This window comes from Lepidochelys olivacea (genome assembly GCF_965140295.1).
Source record: "Lepidochelys olivacea isolate rLepOli2 genome assembly, chromosome: 1".
Classification (NCBI taxonomy): Eukaryota; Metazoa; Chordata; order Testudines; family Cheloniidae; genus Lepidochelys; species Lepidochelys olivacea.
Window position 1 is genome coordinate 252926091 of NC_140411.1, and position 23693 is coordinate 252949783.

The window sequence follows — 23693 nt, forward strand, 5'->3', positions numbered from 1 at the left end:
TGCAAATTGGTGAGGATTTTTATCAAGCCTTCCCCAGGACAAGGGGTATAGGGTTTGGGAGGATTCTGGGGGGGAAAGACATTTCCAAGCGGGCTCTTTCCCTGTTATATATTTGTTAGACTCTTGGTGGTGGCAGCAATAAAGTCCAAGGGCAAAAGCTAAAATAGTTTGTACCTTGGTGAGTTTTTAACCTAAGCTGGTAAAAATAAGCTTAGGGGGGTTTTCATGCAGGTCACCACATCTGTATCCTTGAGTTCAGAGTGGGGAAGGAACCTTGACAGGTTGCCCACCCTACATTCTAGATTCTGGGAATGATGCCACTTCACCTCTTTTCTTGGAAACCCTGTGAATAAAACGATTACTAACCTTCTCATAACTGTTGTTCTTCGAGATGTGTTGATCTTGTCCATTCCAATTAGGTGTGCATGCGATTCATGCATGGCAGCTGGAAAATTTTCCTCCTAGCAGTATCCGTTGGGTCTGCCTGGGTGACCCCTGGGGTTGCGCTTTCATGGTGCTCAATATAGAGCCCTGCTGACCCCCCACCTCCTCAGTTCCTTCTTGCCAGCTTCTCCAACAGAGAGGTAGGATGGTGGGTATTGGAATGGATGTGAGCAACACATCTCAAAGAACAACAGTTACGAGAAGATGAGTAACCGTTTTTTCTTCTTCGAGTGATTGCTCATGTCAATTCCAATTAGGTGACACCCAAGCCTAAATTTTGGAGGTGGGGCCAGGGCTTAAATGTTCGCTGACTGGAGCACTGCTCTACTAAAGGTTGCCTCATCTCTGGCCCGCTGGGTAATTGCATAATGCGATGTGAAAGTATGAATGGAGGACCACGTTGCTGCTCTGCATATTTCCTGCGTCAGAACATGTGCCAGGTACGCTGCTCACAAAACCTGCACCCTGATGGAGTGCGCTGTAAGCGGAGGGGACGGTACCTTCGCCAGGTCATAGGGGTCCCGGATGTAGGATTTGATCCATGACTAAATCCTTTGGTAGGAGATTGGAAGCCCTTTCATTCTGTCCGCTACTGTGACAAACAGCTGAATGGACTTCCGGAATGGTTTTGGTTCACACTGATGCCCGGCAAACGTCCAACGAGTGAAGTTTTTGCTCCCTACTGCTTAAGAGCGGCTTAGGATAGAAAACGAGGAAAAAGTTGTTTTCACTGACATTAAACTGGGAAACAACCTTAGGAAGGAAAGGTGGCCCCATTAGTCTGGAAAGGACCAGATTGAGGTTCCAGGCTGTGACCGGCTGTCGGACATGCGGATATAACCCGTCGAGACCTTTCAGGAAACGGCTGACCATAGGGTAAGCAAAGACTGACCAGCCCTCTGCGCCTGGATGGAAGGCAGAAATGGCATCCAAGTGAACCTCTATTGATGACATGGACAGCCCCTGCTGCTCAAGGTGGAGAAGGTAGGCCAGTATAAGGGGTATGTCACAAGCATCGGAGACAGGTGGTCTGCGCCGACCAGATTGAAAATCTCTTCCATTTGGCCAGGTAGGTAGCCTTGGTGGAAGGTTTCCTACTGCCCAGGAGAACTTGCCTGACTGGGTCCGAACAAGCGAGTTCTGTCAGGTTCAGCCATGCAGCCATGAGGTGCAGCAACTCAAGGTTTGGGTGCTGGAGATGGCTGTGATCCTGAGTTATCACATTTGGGAAGAGCAACAAGGTGATTGGGGCTTCCACAGACATTTTGAGGAGAGATGTGTACCAGTGTTGATGGGGCCAGGCTGGAACTATCAATATCTCTGTGGCCTTGTCCCTCCAAACTTTGAGGAGCACCGTGTGAACAAGAGCAATGGGAGGGAATGCATAGAAGACGTGGCCCCCCAAAGAAGGAGGAATGCATCTGCGTTGGAGCCTGGGCTGTGATTCAGGAAGGAGCAAAACTGTTGGTACTTCCTGTTGTGTCGCATGGCGAACAGGTTTATCTATGGAAAGCCCCACTGTTGGAAGATGAAGTTTGCGACATCCAGGCACAGGGACCACTCGTGGCTGTGGAATGACCTGCTGAGATAGTCCGCCAATTCATTCTGTACTCCGGGAAGGTATGATGCTTCCAGGTGTATCAAACGAGTACACAAAAGTCCCACAGCATGAGGGCTTCCGGGCAAAGGGGAGAGGAGCGTGCACCCCCTGTTTGTTTATATAAAACATTGCTGTGGTGTTGTCCGTCATAACCGATACACACTTCCTTGTGAGGTGGACATGGAAGGTCTGGAATGCTAGGTGGACCACTCTCAGCTCTCTGACGTTGATGTGGAGAGCAAGCTCCACCTGAGACCAGAGATCTTGCGTCCTGAGGTCTTCCAGATGTGCACCCCACCTCAAGGCTGATGCATCCATCACCAGCGAGAGGGGTGGCCAAGGTGTGGTGAAGAACTCATGCACACACCACCTGCAGGTCGAACCACCACAGGAGGGAGTTGAGGACCATACAAGGCAGAGTGACAACCCTGTCCAAATTGTCCCGAACTGGCCGATATACCGAGGCTAGCTACGAGTGGAGCAGCCGGAGTCTGAGCTTGGTGTGCTGCACCACATAGATACAAGCAGCCGTGTGTCCAAGGAACTTCAGGCAATTCCTTGCTGTGGTGGTAGGGAACTGCCTGAGACTTCAAATAATATTGCCCAGGGCCTGGAACTGCGCTTCTGGAGGTATGCCCTGGCCTGCATGGAGTCCAATACTGCCCCTATAAATTCTATCTGCTGAACAGGGGACAGAGTTGATCAGTAAAGGACACTGAAAAAAGATGCTTGCTGAGGCAAGAGCTAAAGGCATTCCAGCTAACCGTTACTGGCAGTAAGAAGGAACTGAGGGGACGGCAGGTCGGCAGGGCTCTATATTCAGTGCCATGAAGGCATGACACCGGGGAGGCCCAGGCTGATCTGACGGATACTGCTAGAGGAAAAGTTTTCTGGCTGGCATGCACGCAGCGCGTGCACACCTAATTGGAATTCATATGAACAATCACTCGAAGAAGAACTATTTTTGCCCATGCTCTTGGACCGACATGTCTCATTATTAATGTTATTTTAAATGACACAATAGCTATAAACATTATCAGCTGCAGATACTGAGAATCACAATTAAATCCCTCAATATGGCAACAAGAATATGCCAAATCCCTGTAACAATTTTAGAGGTTCTACTTTTGATGACACAGCCATAGTGGCATTCTCCTGTATTCTTCCAATATTCAGGTTTTTTCCACTGAAGACATATCCAATTTCTTTACTAAGATAGCTCTGCTCAACACAGTTTGATGAGCTAAACAGAAGAGAGACCAGCCACAAGACTTGAATGGTGAACTGTGACAGGATGTACTGTCCCACAGAGGCCCTGGGGGGTCATTCTTCTGGACCTATCGTACCCCCTCCCCAAAATGGATGCTGGGGAAAAACCCAACTATCTCGTCCTCTATTTCAGGATTTTATCCAGAACCAGCGAGGGTTAAACAAGTAGGTTATTTGGCAATTAGATATTGTTAATATGCCAATTAGGAACCATATAATCTGCTGACTTTTGCTGGGTATGGAGAAGGGAGCTCAGAGATCAGCCAAACAGCCCACAAGTAAGGATTCTGACCCATGTAGCTGGCCTGAGTGATTTTTTCCCCCGTGCTTTGAAATATTTGTTTCTTTATTATAATTGCTGCCGTTAACAAATGATAAAGAAACAGTGGGGATAGAGAGGCCCATGTTTAGTTTGTTCTACTAACAGTATAAAATAAACACATAAGTGCAAGAAGTAGGGAAGACAAGATATTTTTCCTGCTGGACCTGTTACTGATGGGGAAATCTGGGGTCCATTTGGGTGAACTCAATAGGTTATACATAGAACACCAATGGAGACCAAATCCTGCTAACCTTACTGACATAAGTAGTTCCCTTTATTTCAATGGTGCTATACATGTGAATAGGGTGAGGTGGGTTTGGCCCCAGCTGGAGCTAAGTTAAATGAAGAGGAGACCAACAGCTCAGAATGACAGAAGAGTTAGTAATGCTATAGAGCCCATTTATGCCTGCCAGTGCGGTTGTGACAATGGGCGGAAAACAGCCATGATGCCTTTCTGGTAGGAAAAAGAGAGAAAGAAAGAGAGAAAGAAAATTGCCAGTGAAAGAAAAATTCATTCACAGGAGGGCCATCAATAGGAGGGAGATTCCTAGTTGGTGAGGAACCTCCTTTGACAGGAAGTTCCCTACATGTGTTGATTCTAATCCAGCTGGCTTGATTTGAATTTGTAACCACCAGATGCAATTCAAGCAAATATGGATATTCAAAAGAAAATCAAATAAAACCTTTTTAAACCAATAAGTAGCATTCTTGTACACAGATGAAAAGTCAAGAAATGGATAAAATTGTTCCCCCCGCACCCTTCCCCCCAAAAAAACTATCGAAAGACCTCTGGTATCAAGCTGCCTTTCATTTGTATACATATCAGATTATGGAAGATCTCTCTTTATACATTTTTTAGAAAGGATGGCAGCCTCAGTTCAATAGAGTTAGTGAGACAATCCTTTAAGCTGTGTCAAAATGCCAGTTATTCTCAGATGCCACCCAGATTTGAATAATTTTGAGAAAGACAAAACCACAGAAAGGCGGAATTGTTCTTTGACTGCTGCTGCCTTTGACACGGCTGCCTCCCTCTCCTTTTTACCAAAGCATCTTCCTCTCTCTATCAGCCATGACAAGTGCCAATCAAACCTTCTGTTTTCTAAGGTTCTTTTTTGGGGGGGAGAAGAAACATGAAACATTTTCTAACAATCACTGAAGGCAGGTCTACTATCAGTGTGTGGTCCAGGGGAATCCAGCCTTTTCCTTTTTCACTTCTAATCTCTGACCCACTGTTTACTTCTTTTTTTATATACACTTTAATCTCTCTGTTGCTCCAAAGGATCCTAAACAAATTGTAGGTCAGCATGGATTAGGCTGCTTTGTTACCAATGATTAGTACATTTACTTTTGCTTTAACATCTTCCGCAACAGCTTAATGTCAAAAAGACCCAGCAGAAGTTTGTTTTATCTCAACTGAAACTATATCCACACTGCAGTAGAAATGCATTTTCTGGTTCAGAAAAAGAATAGAACACAATGGGTCCACACTGCTAATATCTCAACTCTTTTAAGCAACCCCCTTAGTAATTCCAGAGCTCAGAGAAGTCTGTATTAAGCAAGCATATCACCACATTCTATGCTGTTTTTACCATGGGACAAGTTAAAAATTAAGCTTCAGAAAATTTTCTTAAGAGACCAAATTCTGCTCCGATTTTCACAGGTGGAACTGAGGAGCAACTCGACCGGCTTCAGCAACAATTAATAAAACAATGCTGTAGACGATTTTGCTAAAAGGGGATAGCCAGTTGCTAAGAAAATACATTGAAGTAGGTGGCCAGGGTTTAATGAGCAGTATTATTAGATATACTGGGCTAAATTCAGAGGTGATGTTTAAGGTGGTTGAAATCAGACCTCCATAAACAATGCTATACTCAGGACAACTCCCTTAAGCCTACTTATACCTGCTCTGCTAATGCTTAATGGAGTCGACGTTCGTGTAACTTACACACTGAGGGGCTATAGGGACGTATAAATGAAAGTACAGTAAAGTGCTTTCACTTATACCTCCTTACAGCTCCTTGACATCTAAGGCTATGTCCACACTATGAGCAAGGCATGTGATTGCCAACTCTCAGACATACTCGTGCTAGCTCGCTCAAACAGTAGTGTAGCCATAGCAGCAGGGTAGCATGGGCTAGGTGTGCCAAGTACAAAGCTGCTTGAACCTCCTGGGTGCGTACTCAGCATGGCTAACCCGGGCTGCCACTGGACACTTCCTGTGCTACCCTAGCTACATTACTACTTTTATCACCTTAGCTCACTGAGAGATAGCACAAGTGTGTCTCTGGGCAGGTCTACATTGAAAACTCTGCTGCGGTGCAGTTGTACCACTCTAGTGCTTCAGTGAAGACGCTACTATGCCGACGGGGGTTAAGTCAGTATAACTGCGTCACTCGGGAGGAAGGGGGGATTTTTCATGCCCCTGAGCGACACAGTCATACTGATGTAAGTTTATAGGGTAGACCTGGTCTCCGTGAGCTGGGAATCATACCCGCAGCTTGCAGCATAGACATAGTCTTAGTGACACCAACTTGCACTTCCTTATACATCAGCAAAGCAGATGTAAGCAAGTCTAAAAACTTTAAGACCTTACCAGCTGCTAGGATCATCTTCCTTTCCCATTGTTCTGGCCAGGTCAGACCTTGTTTTAATCTTTCCTCTGGCACCCCCATTTCCACCAAGGTTCAAGGTTTGTGTCATCACCTTCAGGGCCCTCTTAATCTCTCCGATTCCCTGCTTGTTTCCTCTCCTCTCTACTTGTGTCACTCCCCTGCCCTCAGTTCTACCAACAATGCCAGCCTTGGTCTCTATTTGTCTGCACTTTGTTCTTTCTTCCACATCTTCCCTACGTATGTATGGAATGGCATCCCTGAACTGAGTTATACACTCTCCTCCTTCTGATCCCCCCTCAAAAACCTCTTCTACTGTGATGTCTACAGGAAATTACCTATCTAATAACAGCTAGGCAGAGAAGAAGTTGAAGACAGCTGATATTTTTGTCAGTTTAACAAAGTTGTACGTTGATCTTTATTTTAGAACTTATTTTTCTGGTTTCCATGTCTGGAATAAAATGGTGAGACAAAAGGCCATGTATAATACAGTCTTTTACTGTCTCTGCTTTACAGAAAAATATATGTTTTTAAGCTGTTATCCAATAATATTTTTGAAGTTTTAGAAGGTTTAGGAACACACACACACACATACACATACACAGAGAAAGAGATTTACATATCACTTCTGAATCTAGCCCATAATATTGTTTGTGAAGTGTAATATATACACAGCCAGAGTTAAAATCAGAATGAGAGGGAATGAGATCATGCACACAAATGAATATACTCCTACAGAAAAAAAAATTAATTACAAACTAACTAAGGTGACAAGTTCAACCAACCACCTTAAAAGCTAGTGTTATCTGGGAATTTATGGTGCTCAGCAGCTCCCAGGATCAGATTCTTTATGTGGACTAATGGCAGAACTGGGAGATCCAGAAAACAAATACACAAGCCAAAAGATCCTATAAACTGAGGGACTAGAAACTTACATATCATTTTATTTGGGGACAAGTCTGTGATTTGATAATGAATCACTATACTGTATTATTACATGGTAGGCTATGCACAATAATAAGAAAACAAATACAATTGTTCAAAAGTTCACAAGCTTACCTGTATCATGCTGAGCCTTGTGAATGTGTCCAACAGAGAGAGGGTCCCTACTCTCCAGCTTGGATTCAGTTTCATTCAAGCCTGTCAGACATCGTTAATATAAGCAAGACTGAAGAAATACCAAAAGTTTTTCTAAGATTCTAAATATGAAAGAGCTTATAAATATAATTCATAAGCCAGTACAAAGGCATTTTTCACCACATTATTCCAGTCAAAGCAACCAAAAAAAACCCAATTCTAAACTAAAGTTCAATATAAAACTTTGTTAGATTAATGGAATCATGAGTACATATTTTTCTGTCAATCAGAGGAAGTAAAAGTCTTAATTATCAAATATTGTGATAAACACGCACTGCCTCTGGAATGCGTTTATTTCATAGTTTTTAATATGATATCCTAGTTTATCTGTCAAAGTCAATGTGCAAATTCATCAAGATGTATGGCAAACATCCTCTCAATCACTTTGCTTTTATGTTTGCATACCTTCCCCATTTTCGGTCTATCTTTTTATTGTGGGCAGGGGGTTCCTTCTTATGTCTAATCCAGCATTGGTCCCACAAATGCAGACCTTTGCAGACCTGCATAGAGTCCTTTTGCATTTAATGGGACCCTGTGTGGAAAGAAGGTACTGTCTAGTAGATTCTTACAGTACAAGCTATTCACGGCAGATATCCAACTTGACTTTGCAAATGTGAGGACCCTAGAAAATAGTTAGGTGCTCTATACATAAATCACTACCATCATCACAGGTAAAAGCCCTGTAGATTAAGTCAACTCATTCAGGTAAAAAACACAAGGATCTTAAAGCACTCTATTTCTGAATTAATGCTGTAGCCCAAGAACTCTCTAGAATGTAAAACTGTAGAAGTATAATTAGCCAGGCCAAAAAAGACTTTGAAGAGCAACTAGCAAAAGACTCAAAAATTAACAGCAAACATTTTTTTAAGTACATCAGAAGCAGGAAGCCTGCCAAACAATCAGTGGGGCTACTGGATGTCGAGGTACTAAAGGAGCACTCAAGGATGATAAGACTACTGTGAATAAGCTAAATGAATTCTTTGCACTGGTCTTGACTAAAGAGGATGTGAGGGAGATTCCCACACCTGAGCCATTCTTTTTAGGTGACAAATCTGAGGAACTGTCCCAGATTGAGGTGTCAATAGAAGAGGGTTTGGAAAACTGGTAAATTAAACAGTAATAAGTCACCAGGACCAGATGGTATTCACCCAAGAGTTCTGAAGGAACTCAAATATGGAATTGCAGAACTACTAACTGTGGTATGTAACCAATCATTTAAATCAATTTCTATACCAGATGACTGGAGGGTAGCTAATGTGACATCGATTTTAAAAAAAGGCTCCAGAAGCAATCCTGGCAATTATAGGCCAGTAAGGCTAACTTCAGAACCAGGCAAATTAATTGAAACTCTAGTGAAGAACAGAATTATCAGACACTTAGATGAATACCATTTGTTGGGGAAGAGTCAACTTGGCTTTTGTAAGGGGAAATCATGCCTCACCAATCTACTAGAATTCTTCGAGAGTGTCAACAAACATGTGGACTTGGGTGAACTAGTGGGTCTAGTGTACTTGGACTTTCAGAAAGCCTTTAAAGAGGACTGTCATAAAAATAAAGGGGAGGGTAACCACCTGTCTGTATACAGTACTATAAAATCCCTCCTGGCCAGAGGCACAAAAATCTCTTACCTGTAAAGGGTTAAGAAGCTCAAGTAACCTGGCTGGCACCTGACCAAAAGGACCAATAATGGGACAAGATACTTTCAAATCTGGAGGGGAGGGCTTTGTCTGTTCCATGTGGCTTTTGCCGGAGACAGAACAAGAAAGCAAGCACTCCAGCTTCTTAGTAAGTATTTAGCAAGGAAATGCATTAGATTATCTTTTGTTTTGGCTTGTGATTTTCTCTGTGCTGAGAGGAAGATGTATTCCTGGTTTTTCTTTTTGTAACTTTAAGGCTTTGCCTAAAGGGAAATTCTCTGTGTTTTGAGTCTAATTGCCCTGTGAGATTATCTCCCATTCTAATTTCACAGAGGTGCTTCTTTTACCTTTTTTTTTCTAATAAAGTTCTAGGTTTTTTTTAAGAATCTGATTGGTTTTTTTAGTGTCCAAAAAAACCCAAGGCTGGTCTGTGCTCTTCTTGTTTCTTCTCAAGCCTCCCCAGGAAAGGGAGAGTGTAGGGCTTGGGGGCATACTTTGGGGGAATAGGACTCCAAGTGGTCCTTTCCCTGATTCTTTGTTAAATCACTTGGTGGTGGCAGCATTTACCTAATCCAAGGTACAAGGGAGAATTTGTGCCTTGGAGAAGTTTTAACCTAAGCTGGTAGAAATAAGCTTAGGGTGTCTTTCATGCGGGTCCCCACATCTGTACCCTAAAGTTCAGAGTGGGGAGGGAACCCTGACAAGGACCTTCACCAAAGGCTTTTAAGCAAAGTAAGCTGTCATGGGATAAGAAGGAAAGTCTTCTCATGGATCAGTAACTGGTTAAAAGACAGAAAGTAAAGGGTAGCAATAAATGATCAGTTTTCAGAATGGAGAGAGGTAAATAGTGGTGTCCCCTAAGGGTCTGTACTGGGCCCAGTCCTATTTAACATATTTATAAATGATCTGGAAAAGAGGGTAAACCATGAGGTGGTAAAATCTGTAGATAATACACAATTACTCAAGATAGTTAGATACAAAGCAGACTGCAAAGAGTTACAAAGGGATCACATAAAACTGGGTGACTGAGTAACTAAATGGCAGATGAAATTCAATATTGATAAATGCAAAGTAATGCACATTTGGAAAACATAATCCCAATTATTAATACAAAATGATGGGATCTAAATTAACTGTTACCACTCGAAAGAAATTTTGGAATCATTGTGGCTAGTTTTCTGAAAACATCTGCTCAATATACAGCGGCAGTCAAAAAAGCTAACAGAATGTTAGGAATCATTAGGAGAGTGATAGATAATAAGACAGAAAATATCATAATGCCACTATATAAATCCATGATATGCCCACACCTTGAATACTTCATTCAGTTTTGGTCACCCCATCTCAAAAAAGATACATTAGAATTGGAAAGGGTACAGAGAAGGGCAACAAACATGATTAAGGGTATGGAACAGCTTTGGTATGAGGAGAGATTAAAAAGAGTGGGATTCTTCATCTTGGAAAGGAGATGACAAAGAGGGGATATGATAGAGGTCTATCAAATCATGAATGGTGTGAAGAAAGTGAATAAGTGTTATTACTCCTTCACATAACACAAGAACCAGGGGTCACCCAATGAAATTGATAGGCAGCAGGCTGAAAACAAACCAGTGCAAGTACTTCTTCACACAATGCACTGTCAACCTGTGGAACTCACTGCCAGGGGATGTTGTGAAAGCCAAAACTATAACATGGTTCAAAAAAGAATTAAATAAGTTCATGGCTATTAGCCAAGAGGATCAGCAATGCAACCCCATGGTCTAGGTTCTCCTCACCTCTGATTGCCAGAAGCTGGGAGTGGGTGGCAGTGGATGTATCACTCTATGATTGCCTGTTCTGTTCATTCCCTCTGAAGCATCTGACATTGGCCACCATTGGAAGACAGGATACTGGGCTAGATGGACCATTGGTCTGACTCAATATGCAACTTTTATGTTCTAGATAACGTAGGAAGTATGTCATAATCTGCTTCTTGATCGATTATGTATTCTCCCATACAAGACGCTTGTGACTAAGTCATAACTGACCCCTCTATTGACTATAATGGGAATTTATTTATCCCTCTATTGACCATAATGGGAATTTTGTCTGAATAAAGATTGAGTAACGTTAGCAAGAACTAAGTAGGGACCTCTAGATTTGGTCCATGGTATAAAAATCCTATGATTGAAAATGTATATTTAAAATAACACTGTCCTAACTGCAAAATATTTACAGGCAAAGTTAATTACAAAAAACAATTATTAAAATCATTTTGAGAATAGGCTTTCCCAATGCTGCACCTCATAAATGATCCTGGGTGGATCAGACTAATTACAGTGCCTTCTAAGTACAGTACCTACAGTACATGCACAAATCTTTCATAAATAAAATACCATTGATGTTTTTACACTAATTGTTCAGTAACTCTCACCCCAGATGTCCAGGAGTAGTTGTACTAAAACACTGTAAATCAATTTAGCAGTTCAATTCACACACAGTGACAGATTTTGTGACAAACCAGATCATATTTCCTATATAGATAGACTCAGCTAAGCAGTCTGTTGGAACAGAGTAATTTGAACGGGTTCATTCTAAAAATATCTATCTATCTCTATCTATCTACATATGATTCTAGACGGCGGAAACTGTCATGTTCTCCTTTTTACCCAAATCCCAGTAACAACGTTCTCCTCTGTTGTACTAAAAATGTTACCTCTCCAGGCAAGTCCATTATATAAATTGCAAAGAGCAACAGGAAAACATTAACCAATTAACAAAAATAATTGATTGTATCATTCTGTGAAGGGGATATTTCCACATGTTATACATGTCAACTGTTTAAGAACACTTTACTAGAAGCCCAAAAAGCCACAATCCCACAACTGAGGAAGAAGGTCTTATTGGTTAAAAAAAATAACCTTGTTTGAAGAGGAAGTGAAGGCAGCTATATATTTAAAAAAAAAGAGTAAGAAAGGAGAAATTGACAGTAATGAATATAAATCAGAAGCTAAGAAGAGTAGAAAAGTGATAAGGGAAGCAAAGAGACACAAGGAGATATCTCTGGCCCGCAGAATTAAAGAATTTTTAAAGTATATTAGGAACAAAAAGAATCCTAACAATGGTGCTGGTCCATTACAAGATGGAAATATTAGAATTATGAATAATAATGCAGAAAAGGCAGAAGTGTTCAATAAATATTTCTGTTCTGTATTTGGGAAAAATAGATGATTTAGTCATATCATATAAGTCTTTCCATTCTACTTGTATCTCAGAAAGATGTAAAACAGCAGCTCTGAAGTTAGACATTTTTAAATCAGCAGGTCTGGACAGCTTGCATCCAAAACTTTCAAAAGAGATGGCTGAGGACCTTGCTGGACCGCTAATGTTGATTTTCAATGACTGTTGGAACACATAGGAAGTTCCTGAGGACTGGAAAAAAGCTAATGTGCAATATTTAAAAATGATTAATGGGATGACTAGGGTAATTATAGGCTTATCAGTCTGACATTGATCCCAGGCAAAATAACTGGGTGGCTGATATGAGACTCAATTAATAAAGAATTAAAGAAGGATAATATAACTAATGCCAATCAGCATGGGTTTTATGGAAAATAGATTCTGTCAAACTAATGATATTTTTATGAGATTTCCAATTTGGCTGATAAGGAATAGGGTGGATGTAATATTCTTAAACTTCTGTGTAAATATAATATAAATATATAATTAACAGGGCACACATTAAATGGCTTAAAAACTGGCTAATTGATAGGTTTCAAAATGTAATTGTAAATGGGGAATTTGTCATTGAGTGGGTGTGTTTCTAGTGTGCTCCCACAGGGATCGGTGCTTGGCCTTAGGCTATATAACATTTTTATCAATGACCTGGAAAAAAAAACATAAAATCAACATTGACAATGTTTACAGGTGACACAAAAATTGGGGGTGTGGTAAATAATGAAGAGCAGTCACTTCTATAGCGAAATATGGATCACTTGTGAAACTGGGCAAAGCAAACACCATGTGTTTTAATATGGCTAAATGTAAACGTATACCTCCTAGGAACAAAGAATGTAGGCCATACTTACATGATGGGGGACTTTGTCCCGAGAAGCAGTGATTCTGAAAAAGTCTTAGGGTCATGGAGGATAATCAGCTGAACATGAGCTCCCAGTGTGACTCTGTGGCCCATAGAACTAATGTTACTCTTGGATGTATAAACAGGGGAATCTCAAGTAGGAATAGAGAGATTATTTTACCTCAGTATTTGGGACTGGTTTAACCATTATGTAATACTGTGTCTGGTTCTGCTGTCCACAATTCAGAAAGGATGCTGATAAATTTGAGAGGGTTCACAGAAGAGCCATGAGAATGATTAAAAGATTAGAAAACATGCCTTACAGTGATAGACTTTAAAGAGCTCAATCTATTTAACTTAACAAATAGAAGGTTAAGGGGTGACTTTATTACAGTCTATAAGTACCTATATGGGGAACAAATATTTAATAATGGGCTCTTCAGGTATAACATGATCCAATAGTGGGAAGTTGAAGCTAGAGAAATTCAGAGTGGAATTCAGTTGCCTGCTCCCACACCCCAATTGCTCCCACAAATCCCTTTCCACCCCTCTTTTCTCCTACTTCAACCCCTATGCCGTAAAACAAAGTCTCTATAATATAAATAAAACAAATATATGATCATATATTAAAATTAAACACAATGGAACTATTGAGAGAGTCTGGCCTATCATCACACTGACCACTCCGTATTTTGTACCCTTTTCCCTCACCTTTTGTTTTCTGTCCTTTAGACCATAAGTTCTTCAGACAGGGACCTTGTTTTCCTATATGATTCCATAGCAACGAGTACATATTTGGCATTACTGCACAGTAAATAATAAATAAAATGGGGAAGCTTAAGGGAAAGCTTTGCACCATTTATTTATTCACTCTGATTCCTTCTATTTCTGTCCATCCTCCTGGACTGGTGTCACTCTGAACTTGATCAAGGAACATCTTTTAGTTAGAGCCAAATCCTTGGGGGGGGTGCTATGTATGTTCAACTCTTCAAAGGAAGTCAAGAGTGCTCAGCCCCTGGAAGGGTAGGGTTTCAGTTTTCAGTTCCATCAAGATCTTCAATCCCTATTAAAAGTATTTCCCATAGAGCATCCTAAGGCCCTAATCCAGCACAGCACTTAAGCACATGTCACATGTTTAACTTCAAGCATGTGTCCCACTGAAATTAATGAGACTACTCAAGTACTTAAAAATCAAGCATGTGCTTCAGTGTTTTACTGGTTCAGGGCCTAAATTCTCAATTGCCCCCTTAGTTCCTTACAAAAAAAGGGCTTTGCTTGGTTGGTGAACTAATGTAATCTTTCCTTTTATTTTAGATTTATTTTCCTTTTGCATTTTGAAATTGATAGAAAAAATTACCCTAAATGTCCTACATAACCTAGAACAGAGGTTCTCAAACTGTGGTCTGTGGACCACCAGTGGTCCACGAGCTCCATTCAAGTGATCCGCGGATAGCTCCCTCTAAGGTGCGCACCTGGGCAGCCGCACATGAGAGAATGAAGGGCCACCCACCTAATTAGTGGAGCGGTGCAGGCGGGGCTCCACTAATTAGGTGCCTGGACCCTGGAGAAGAAGCACATGTAAGATGAGGTGGTGGCCTTGGGGGGAATAGGGGGTAGGTGGGAGGGGGCAGTGGGGTGAGAAGAAGGGGTGGGGGGGATTTGGGACATGCAGGGCTGCAGCGACCAGAGAAAGAGATGACTTTCCCCAGCTCCAGGGCTGCGGCTGCCAAGGAGAGATGGCCCTCCTTCCCAGCCTCAGCTCTGTGGCTGCTGTGGTGGGGAGATGCCTTCCCTCCTTCCCAGCCCCAGCTCAGGGGCTGCAGTGATGTGGGAGAGAGGGCACATCCATCACATTCGAAAGGTAAGGCTACTGATATTAAAATATGAGTTGTGTGCTTTTATTTGTAGAACAAAAGAAGTAAATTATTATTAAGGGTTTTTTTATATAGTGCTTTTATCCAAAGTGTTTTACAATAGTTAGCTAATGGTACAAACAACATTTGGAAAGATCATTAAGTGGTCTGCCGAGACCCTCAGCAATTTTCAAGTGGTCTGCAAAAAGAAAATCTTTGAGAACCACTGACCTAGAACAGTACTGAAAGAAAAGTATCTCTTACAGTAAAGTAACACTAAAGATTTACATTGTAATGAAATAATACAAAATAATGATTTTCCCATAGTATTGGAGCAGTATTGCTTTTTGATAAAGTGATATTAATTTTACCACACATTTCCCTTTGTTTGATAAGCTCTTGCTCCTGATTTTAGCTGACTCAGGTATAGATTAGTTCATTAAAATAATCTGGCCCTCCCATACTCTGCAAGTTGACAGGGTCTCAGTTCCACAGAAGGCTGAGCTATTCATCATCAAAATCATTTATGCCACAAAAGCAAGGCATGTGGATTCAACCAGTGCTGGTCCTTCAGAGGATACCTAATGCTAATGAGTTATCTGCTCCCTGAAGATCACTATGCTTAATTCATCAGATGGTTTAAGCAGTAAAACTTGACTATGCTTTTATTTCAGTAGCCTTGAGAGAAACTCTAATTCCTACTTTATTAAGAAATGGAGGTTAAAAAAATTTAAAATATACCACTAATGTAATTCCATTGATTCCAATTGATTTACTCCTGATTTAAACCCACATAACCAAGAGCAAGAATCAATCTATGGTATTTACTTAGCAGGGCGTTAGTCACCATCCATCAGAGAGCTTCATGCCTTTGGTGGCTTTAGTTTCTTAATCCTCTTCCCTCGCTAGCTAATGTCCTTTGTTGGGGAAAGACACATACCCAACATGTGTCTCAACCGCCTCAACAATACTAGGTAAAGGTAGAAGCTATTTCTGGCATAAACAGTTGTCACTAGCTGATATCTAGGGTGACCATACATCCTGTTTTGGCTGGGACAGTCCCCTTTTTAAACCCTGTCCCAGACAGCCTGTCTTTTTTGGCAAAACTGGGTATTTGTCCCATTTGCTCTTGATCTAAGAAAGTGGTATGGGGTAGGCAGAGGTCTTCCAGGGGGTACATCTACTCATCTAGATATTTGCCTAGTTTTATAACAGGCTACATAAAAAGCCCCAGCGAAGTCAGTACAAACTAAAATTTCATACAATGACTTGTTTATACTGCTCTATGTACTACACCAGTGGTTCTCAAACTTTTGTACTGGTGACCCCTTTCACGCAGCAAGCCTCTGAGTGTGACCCCCCTTATAAATTAAAAACATTTTTATATTTAACATTATTATAAACGCTGGAAACAGTGCAGGGTTTGGGGAGGCTCACAGCTCGTGACCCGCTGCTGGGTCCCAACCCCAAGTTTGAAAGTTTGAGAACCCCTGCTATACACTGAATTGGAAGTACAATATTTCTATTCCAATTGATTTATTTTATAGTTATATGGTAAACATGAGAAAGTCAGCAATTTTTCCGTAATAGTGGCTGTGACACTTCTGTATTTTTACGTCTGATTTTGTAAGCAAGTAGTTTTTAAAGCAAGTAGTGAAACTTGGGGGTAAACAAGACAAATCAGACTCCTGAAATGGGTACAGTAGTCTTAAAAGGTAGAAAGCCACTGTCCTAGGTGGGCACAGAGGAACATCTGGGCAAAAGCAAACAGGACAAATGCCAAGTTTTGTCAAAATACTCTGATGTCCATGACGTTGGCATGGGTGAGCAGTGGCGGCGGGGCTCAGGCTGCCAGCTCTGCACAGGGGTAGGGCGAGCGGTGTGTGTCTTGGGCGATCAGCCTTGCGCGGAGCGCTTGGGCAAGTGGTGATGCCCAGCAGCTCTGGCCAGTCCTGTGCCAGAGGGGGACCTTCGGGCCAGCCCCACGAGGTGTCCTGTTTTCACTTTGGGGAATATGATCACCCTACTGATATCAGGAAAAAATCGTGTCAGTCAAGCACAGAATAGCATATTTCCCTGTTAGGGCTTCCCTCAGCATGCTCAATTACATGCCTTTTAAGGCATTGGCGTATCCAGGAATCCCATCACACCTTCAACTATTTCTTCATCAAGGATCAATCACTATCACCTCTCTCCATGTTCCTTGAGAACAGAGAAGTAGCACATTAACATGTTGAATGTTATCACTTTTAAGGAGAAATACCTGTTAATTGGGGGAACAAACAACAGTCTTCAACCAAAGAAGCTCCAGCTATAGATGATTTTATTTCCAAGTCTGTATTTGTATGTAGTTCACTAGTAGATAAAGAATTTTCTTCATTCTTCAGAGTATTTGGTGATTTCATTCCAACAGTCTGCAAACAAAAGAATGATCAAAAAGAAAACTTAATCATTGAGTTACCATCATGAACATATAAAGCTATATAAGACCTGATCCTGCACAATTGAAGTGAATGAGAGTTTTGCCATTGACTTCAGTAAAGCAAGATCAGACTCACAATGGAAATATATATAGTACCCTTAATAAAGGCCACAGAACATTTCACAAAGAAAACATTAGGCCACCCAGTTACTACAGTGATTTGTTGCATTAGGGCAGGGGTTCTCAAACTAGGGGTCAGGACCCCTCAGAGGTCACGAGGCTATTACATGGGGAGTCGTAAGCTGTCAGCCTCCACCCCAAACCCTGCTTTGCCTCCAGCATTTATAATGGTGTTAAATATACAAAAACGTGTTTTTAATTTATAAGGGGGGTGGCGGGGTTGCATTCAGAGGCTTTCTGTGTGAAAAAAAAAGTTTGAGAACCACTGCATTAGGGGCTCAATCCTGCATCATTCTGAGCACTCTGACCACAATCCAACAATGCACTTACACACATGAGCAGTATTGACTTCAATGGAGCTATACACGTGCTTTAAGTTAAGCACTCACTTTGTTGGAGTGAGGCCAGAGTGATCAGCACAATGCAGGACTGAGCTCTAGGAATGTGTAAGCAGACAGACAGTTGGATAGGCCAATTAGTTTAGAAGGTAAGAATCAAGGCCAAGATTTTCAAAGTGGGGCTGTGTGACAAAGTTCCTCCTCTACTTTGGTGGGTCTTGCACTTATTGGTGGATTTGTTCGCCTTGGAGCTTCATGGCAGCCCTCAGTTTGGCCGTTTTTTGTGAATCCACAGTCTAGGTCAATGCCTCCTGTGTCTGACCAGGAGTTGGGAGGATTGGGGGGAACCCGGGCCCGCCCTCTACTCCGGGTTCCAGCCCAGGGCCCTGTGGAATGCAGCTGTCTAAAGTGCCTCCTGGAATAGCTGTGTGACAGCTACAACTCCCTGGGCTACTTCCCCATGGCCTCCTCCCAACACCTTCTTTATTCTCACCATAGGACCTTCCTCCCGGTGTCTGATAATGTTTGTACACCTCAGTCCTCCAAAAGTCCATGTTCTCACTCTCAGCTCCTAGTGCCTCTTGCTCCCAGCTCCTCACACGCACACCACAAACTGAAGTGAGCTTCTTTTTAAACCCAGGTGCCCTGATTAGCCTGCATTAATTGATTCTAGCAGTTCCTTGATTGGCTGCAGGTGTTCTAATCAGCCTGTCTGTCTTAATTGTCTCCAGAAGGTTCCTGATTGTTCTGGAACCTTCCCTGTGACCTTACCCAGGGAAAAGGGACCTACTTAACCTGGGGCTAATATATCTGTCTTCTATCACTCTCCTGTAGCCATGTGGCCCAACTCTGTCACAGGCTGTTACAAACCCATGTAAATCAGAGCAGGCCCAAACAGAGGTTGAATTGGTGTACTCTGTTGACCAAAACAGCCCCATGGGTCAGGGATCACCAAGATGGTTTACATCCACTTTTATCCCTCCCCATATACTCAGATGCGCTGAGTAGAGCTCTACTCTACTCCTGAGGTTCGGGACCATAATATTGATAAAAAGTAGCCACATAGGAAGGGTGTTAACTATTGAAATGGTCAAATTGGAAAAAAAAAAAAGCTACAACTTACCCTAACATAGTTTCCCCATAAATCCTCACCACAAGAACTCTGAACTTGGAAACCAAGCTGGCCTTAATTACTTCTTGTTAATTGAGCGTATAAATAGCAAACCCATTTTAAAAGTGGCTGGTTTTGTAGCTATTACAAGTTTATTTGGTTGAAGTGTTTTTTGTTGTTTATAAAATATCACTGTAATTGAGAGGAAACAGTAAAAACTCATTCTTAAATACTTACAAGAAAAACACCCACATGCTCAGAGAGTTAGCTCAACCTTTTACACCTAAAAGGGTATGTCTACACTACGGAATAAGGTCGAATTTATAGAAGTCGGTTTTTTAGAAATCGGTTTTATATATTCGAGTGTGTGTGTCCCCACAGAAAATGCTCTAAGTGCATTAAGTGCATTAACTCGGCGGAGCGCTTCCACAGTACCGAGGCTAGAGTCGACTTCCGGAGCGTTGCACTGTGGGTAGCTATCCCACAGTTCCCGCAGTCTCTGCTGCCCATTGGAATTCTGGGTTGAGATCCCAATGCCTGATGGGGCTAAAACATTGTCGCGGGTGGTTCTGGGTACATATCGTCAGGCCCCCGTTCACTCCCTCCCTCCGTGAAAGCAAGGGCAGACAATCGTTTTGCGCCTTTTTTCCTGAGTTACCTGTGCAGACGTCATACCACGGCAAGCATGGAGCCCGCTCAGCTAACTGTCACCGTATGTCTCCTGGGTGCTGGAAGACGTGGTATGGCATTGCTACACAGTAGCAGCAACCCATTGCCTTCTGGCAGCAGACGGTGCAGTACGACTGGTAGCCGTCCTCGTCGTGTCCGAGGTGCTCCTGGCCACGTCGGCTGGGAGCGCCTGTGCAGACATGGGCACAGGGACTAAATTTGGAGTGACTTGACCAGGTCATTCTCTTTAGTCCTGCAGTCAGTCCTATTGAACCGTCTTATGGTGAGCGGGCAGGCGATACGGACTGCTAGCAGTCGTACTGTACCATCTTCTGCCAGGCAGGCAAGAGATGAGGATTGCTAGTAGTCGTATTGTACCATCTTCTGCCAGGCAGGCAAGAGATGAGGATGGCAAGCAGTCGTACTGTACCATCTTCTGCCGAGCAGCCATGAGATGTGGATGGCATGCAGTCCTTCTGCACCGTCTGCTGCCAGCCAAAGATGTAAAAGATAGATGGAGTGGGTCAAAACAAGAAATAGACCAGATTTGTTTTGTACTCATTTGCCTCCTCCCCTGTCTAGGGGACTCATTCCTCTAGGTCACACTGCAGTCACTCACAGAGAAGGTGCAGCGAGGTAAATCTAGCCATGTATCAATCAGAGGCCAGGCTAACCTCCTTGTTCCAATAAGAACAATAACTTAGGTGCACCATTTCTTATTGGAACCCTACGTGAAGTCCTGCCTGAAATACTCCTTGATGAAAAGCCACCCCCTATCTTGATTTTAGCTCCCTGAAGCCAACCCTGTAAGCCGTGTCGTCAGTCGCCCCTCCCTCCGTCAGAGCAACGGCAGACAATCGTTCCGCACCTTTTTTCTGTGTGGACACCATACCAAGGCAAGCATTAAACACCACACACATTATCCAGCAGTATATGCAGCACCAGAACCTGGCAAAGCAATACTGGGCGAGGAGGCAACATCAGCGCAGTCACGTGAGTGATCAGGACATGGACACAGATTTCTCTGAAAGCATGGGCCCTGCCAATGCATGCATCATGGTGCTAATGGGGCAGGTTCATGCTGTGGAACGCCGATTCTGGGCTCGGGAAACAAGCACAGACTGGTGGGACCGCATAGTGTTGCAGGTCTGGGACGATTCCCAGTGGCTGCGAAACTTTCGCATGCGTAAGGGCACTTTCATGGAACTTTGTGACTTCCTTTCCCCTGCCCTGAGGCGCATGAATACCAAGATGAGAGCAGCCCTCACAGTTGAGAAGCGAGTGGCAATAGCCCTGTGGAAGCTTGCAACGCCAGACAGCTACCGGTCAGTTGGGAATCAATTTGGAGTGGGCAAATCTACTGTGGGGGCTGCTGTGATGCAAGTAGCCCACGCAATCAAAGATCTGCTGATCAAGGGTAGTGACCCTGGGAAATGTGCAGGTCATAGTGGATGGCTTTGCTGCAATGGGATTCCCTAACTGTGGTGGGGCTATAGACAGAACCCATATCCCTATCTTGGCACCAGAGCACCAAGCCGGCGAGTACATAAACCGCAAGGGGTACTTTTCGATAGTGCTGCAAGCTCTGGTGGATCACAAGGGACGTTTCACCAACATCAACGTGGGATGGCCGGGAAAGGTGCATGATGCTCGCATCTTCAGGAACTCTGGTCTGTTTCAAAAGCTGCAGGAAGGGACTTCATTCTCAGACCAGAAAATAACTGTTGGGGATGTTGAAATGCCTATATGTATCCTTGGGGACCCAGCCTACCCCTTAATGCCATGGCTCATGAAGCCGTACACAGGCAGCCTGGACAGTAGTCAGGAGCTGTTCAACTACAGGCTGAGCAAGTGCAGAATGGTGGTAGAATGTGCATTTGGACGTTTAAAGGCGCGCTGGTGCAGTTTACTGACTCGCTTAGACCTCAGCGAAACCAATATTCCCACTGTTATTACTGCTTGCTGTGTGCTCCACAATATCTGTGAGAGTAAGGGGGAGACGTTTATGGCGGGGTGGGAGGTTGAAGCAAATCGCCTGGCTGCTGGTTACGCGCAGCCAGACACCAGGGCGGTTAGAAGAGCACAGGAGGGCGCGGTGCGCATCAGAGAAGCTTTGAAAACAAGTTTCATGACTGGCCAGGCTACGGTGTGAAAGTTCTGTTTGTTTCTCCTTGATGAAACCCCCCGCCCCTTGGTTCACTCTACTTCCCTGTAAGCTAACCACCCGCCCCTCCTCCCTTCAATCACCGCTTGCAGAGGCAGTAAAGTCATTGTTGCTTCACATTCATGCATTCTTTATTCATTCATCACACAAATAGGGGGATGACTACCAAGGTAGCCCAGGAGGGGTGGTGGAGGAGGGAAGGAAAATGCCACACAGCACTTTAAGCACAGCACTTTAAAAGTTTACAACTTTAAAATTTATTGAATGACAGCCTTCTTTTTTTTGGGCAATCCTCTGTGGTGGAGTGGCTGGTTGGCCGGAGGCCCCCCCACCACGTTCTTGAGTGTCTGGGTGTGGAGGCTATGGAACTTGGGGAGGAGGGCGGTTGGTTACAGAGGGGCTGCAGTGGCAGTCTGTGCTCCAGCTGCCTTTGCTGCAGCTCAACCATACACTGGAGCATACTGGTTTGGTCCTGCAGCAGCCTCAGCATTGAATCCTGCCTCCTCTCATCACACTGCCACCACATTTGAACTTCAGCCCTGTCTTCAGCCCGCCACTTACTCTCTTCAGCCCGCCACTTACTCCTCCCGGTCATTTTGTGCTTTCCTGCACTCTGACATTATTTGCCTCCACGCATTCGTCTGTGCTCTGTCAGTGTGGGAGGACAGTATGAGCTCGGAGAACATTTCATCGCGAGTGCGTTTTTTTTTCTTTCTAAGTTTCAATAGCCTCTGGGAAGGAGAAGATCCTGTGATCATTGAAACACATTTAGCTGGTGTAGAAAAAAAAAGGGACAGCAGTATTTAAAAAGACACATTTTATAAAACAGTGGCTACACTCTTTCAGGGTAAACCTTGCTGTTAACATTACATACATAGCACATGTGCTTTCGTTACAAGGTCGCATTTTGCCTCCTCCCACCGCGTGACTACCCCCTCAACCTTCCCCCCTCCCTGTGGCTAACAGCGGGGAACATTTCTGTTTAGCCACAGGCAAACAGCCCAGCAGGAATGGGCTCCTCTGAGTGTCCCCTGAAGAAAAGCACTCTATTTCAACCAGGTGACCATGAATTATATCTCACTCTCCTGAGGATAACACAGAGAGATAAAGAACGGATGTTGTTTGAATGCCAGCAAACATACACTGCAATGCTTTGTTCTACAATGATTCCCGAGTATGTGTTACTGGCCTGGAGTGGTAAAGTGTCCTACCATGAAGGACGCAATAAGGCTGCCCTCCCCAGAAACCTTTTGCAAAGGCTTTAGGACTACATCTAGGAGAACCGCAAATGCCAGGGCAAAGTAATCCTTTCACATGCTTGCTTTTAAATCATGTATAGTATTTTAAAAGGTACACTCACCAGAGGTCCCTTCTCCGCCTGCTGGGTCCAGGAGGCAGCCTTGGGTGGGTTCGGGGGGTACTGGCTCCAGGTCTAGGGTGAGAAACAGTTCCTGGCTGTCGGGAAAACCGGTTTCTCCGCTTGCTTGCTGTGAGCTATCTACAACCTTCTCATCATCATAATCTTCTTCGTCCCCAAACCTGCTTCCGTATTGCCTCCATCTCCATTGAAGGAGTCAAACAACACGGCTGGGGTAGTGGTGGCTGAACCCCCTAAAATGGCATGCAGCTCATCATAGAAGTGGCATGTTTGGGGCTCTGACCCAGAGCGGCTGTTCGCCTCTCTGGTTTTCTGGTAGGCTTGCCTCAGCTCCTTCAGTTTCACGCGGCACTGCTTCGGGTCCCTGTTATGGCCTCTGTCCTTCATGCCCTGGGAGATTTTGACAAAGGTTTTGGCATTTCGAAAACTGGAACGGAGTTCTGATAGCACGGATTCCTCTCCCCAAACAGCGATCAGATCCCGTACCTCCCGTTCGGTCCATG

At 43.5% G+C, this 23693-nt stretch overlaps 1 protein-coding gene across 1 annotated transcript in view; it reads right to left on the reverse strand.

The window, feature by feature from the left end:
- LOC311514346 (uncharacterized protein) overlaps nt 1-23693 on the reverse strand; it is a 240923-nt gene that overhangs the window by 75939 nt on the left and 141291 nt on the right. Inside the window, exons 9-10 of the mRNA XM_084616902.1 lie at nt 17192-17342; nt 7304-7384 (exon numbers count right to left, since the gene is read on the reverse strand). Coding sequence (XP_084473028.1) covers nt 7304-7384; nt 17192-17342 — 232 coding nt within the window. The remainder of the gene's footprint in view (nt 1-7303; nt 7385-17191; nt 17343-23693) is intronic.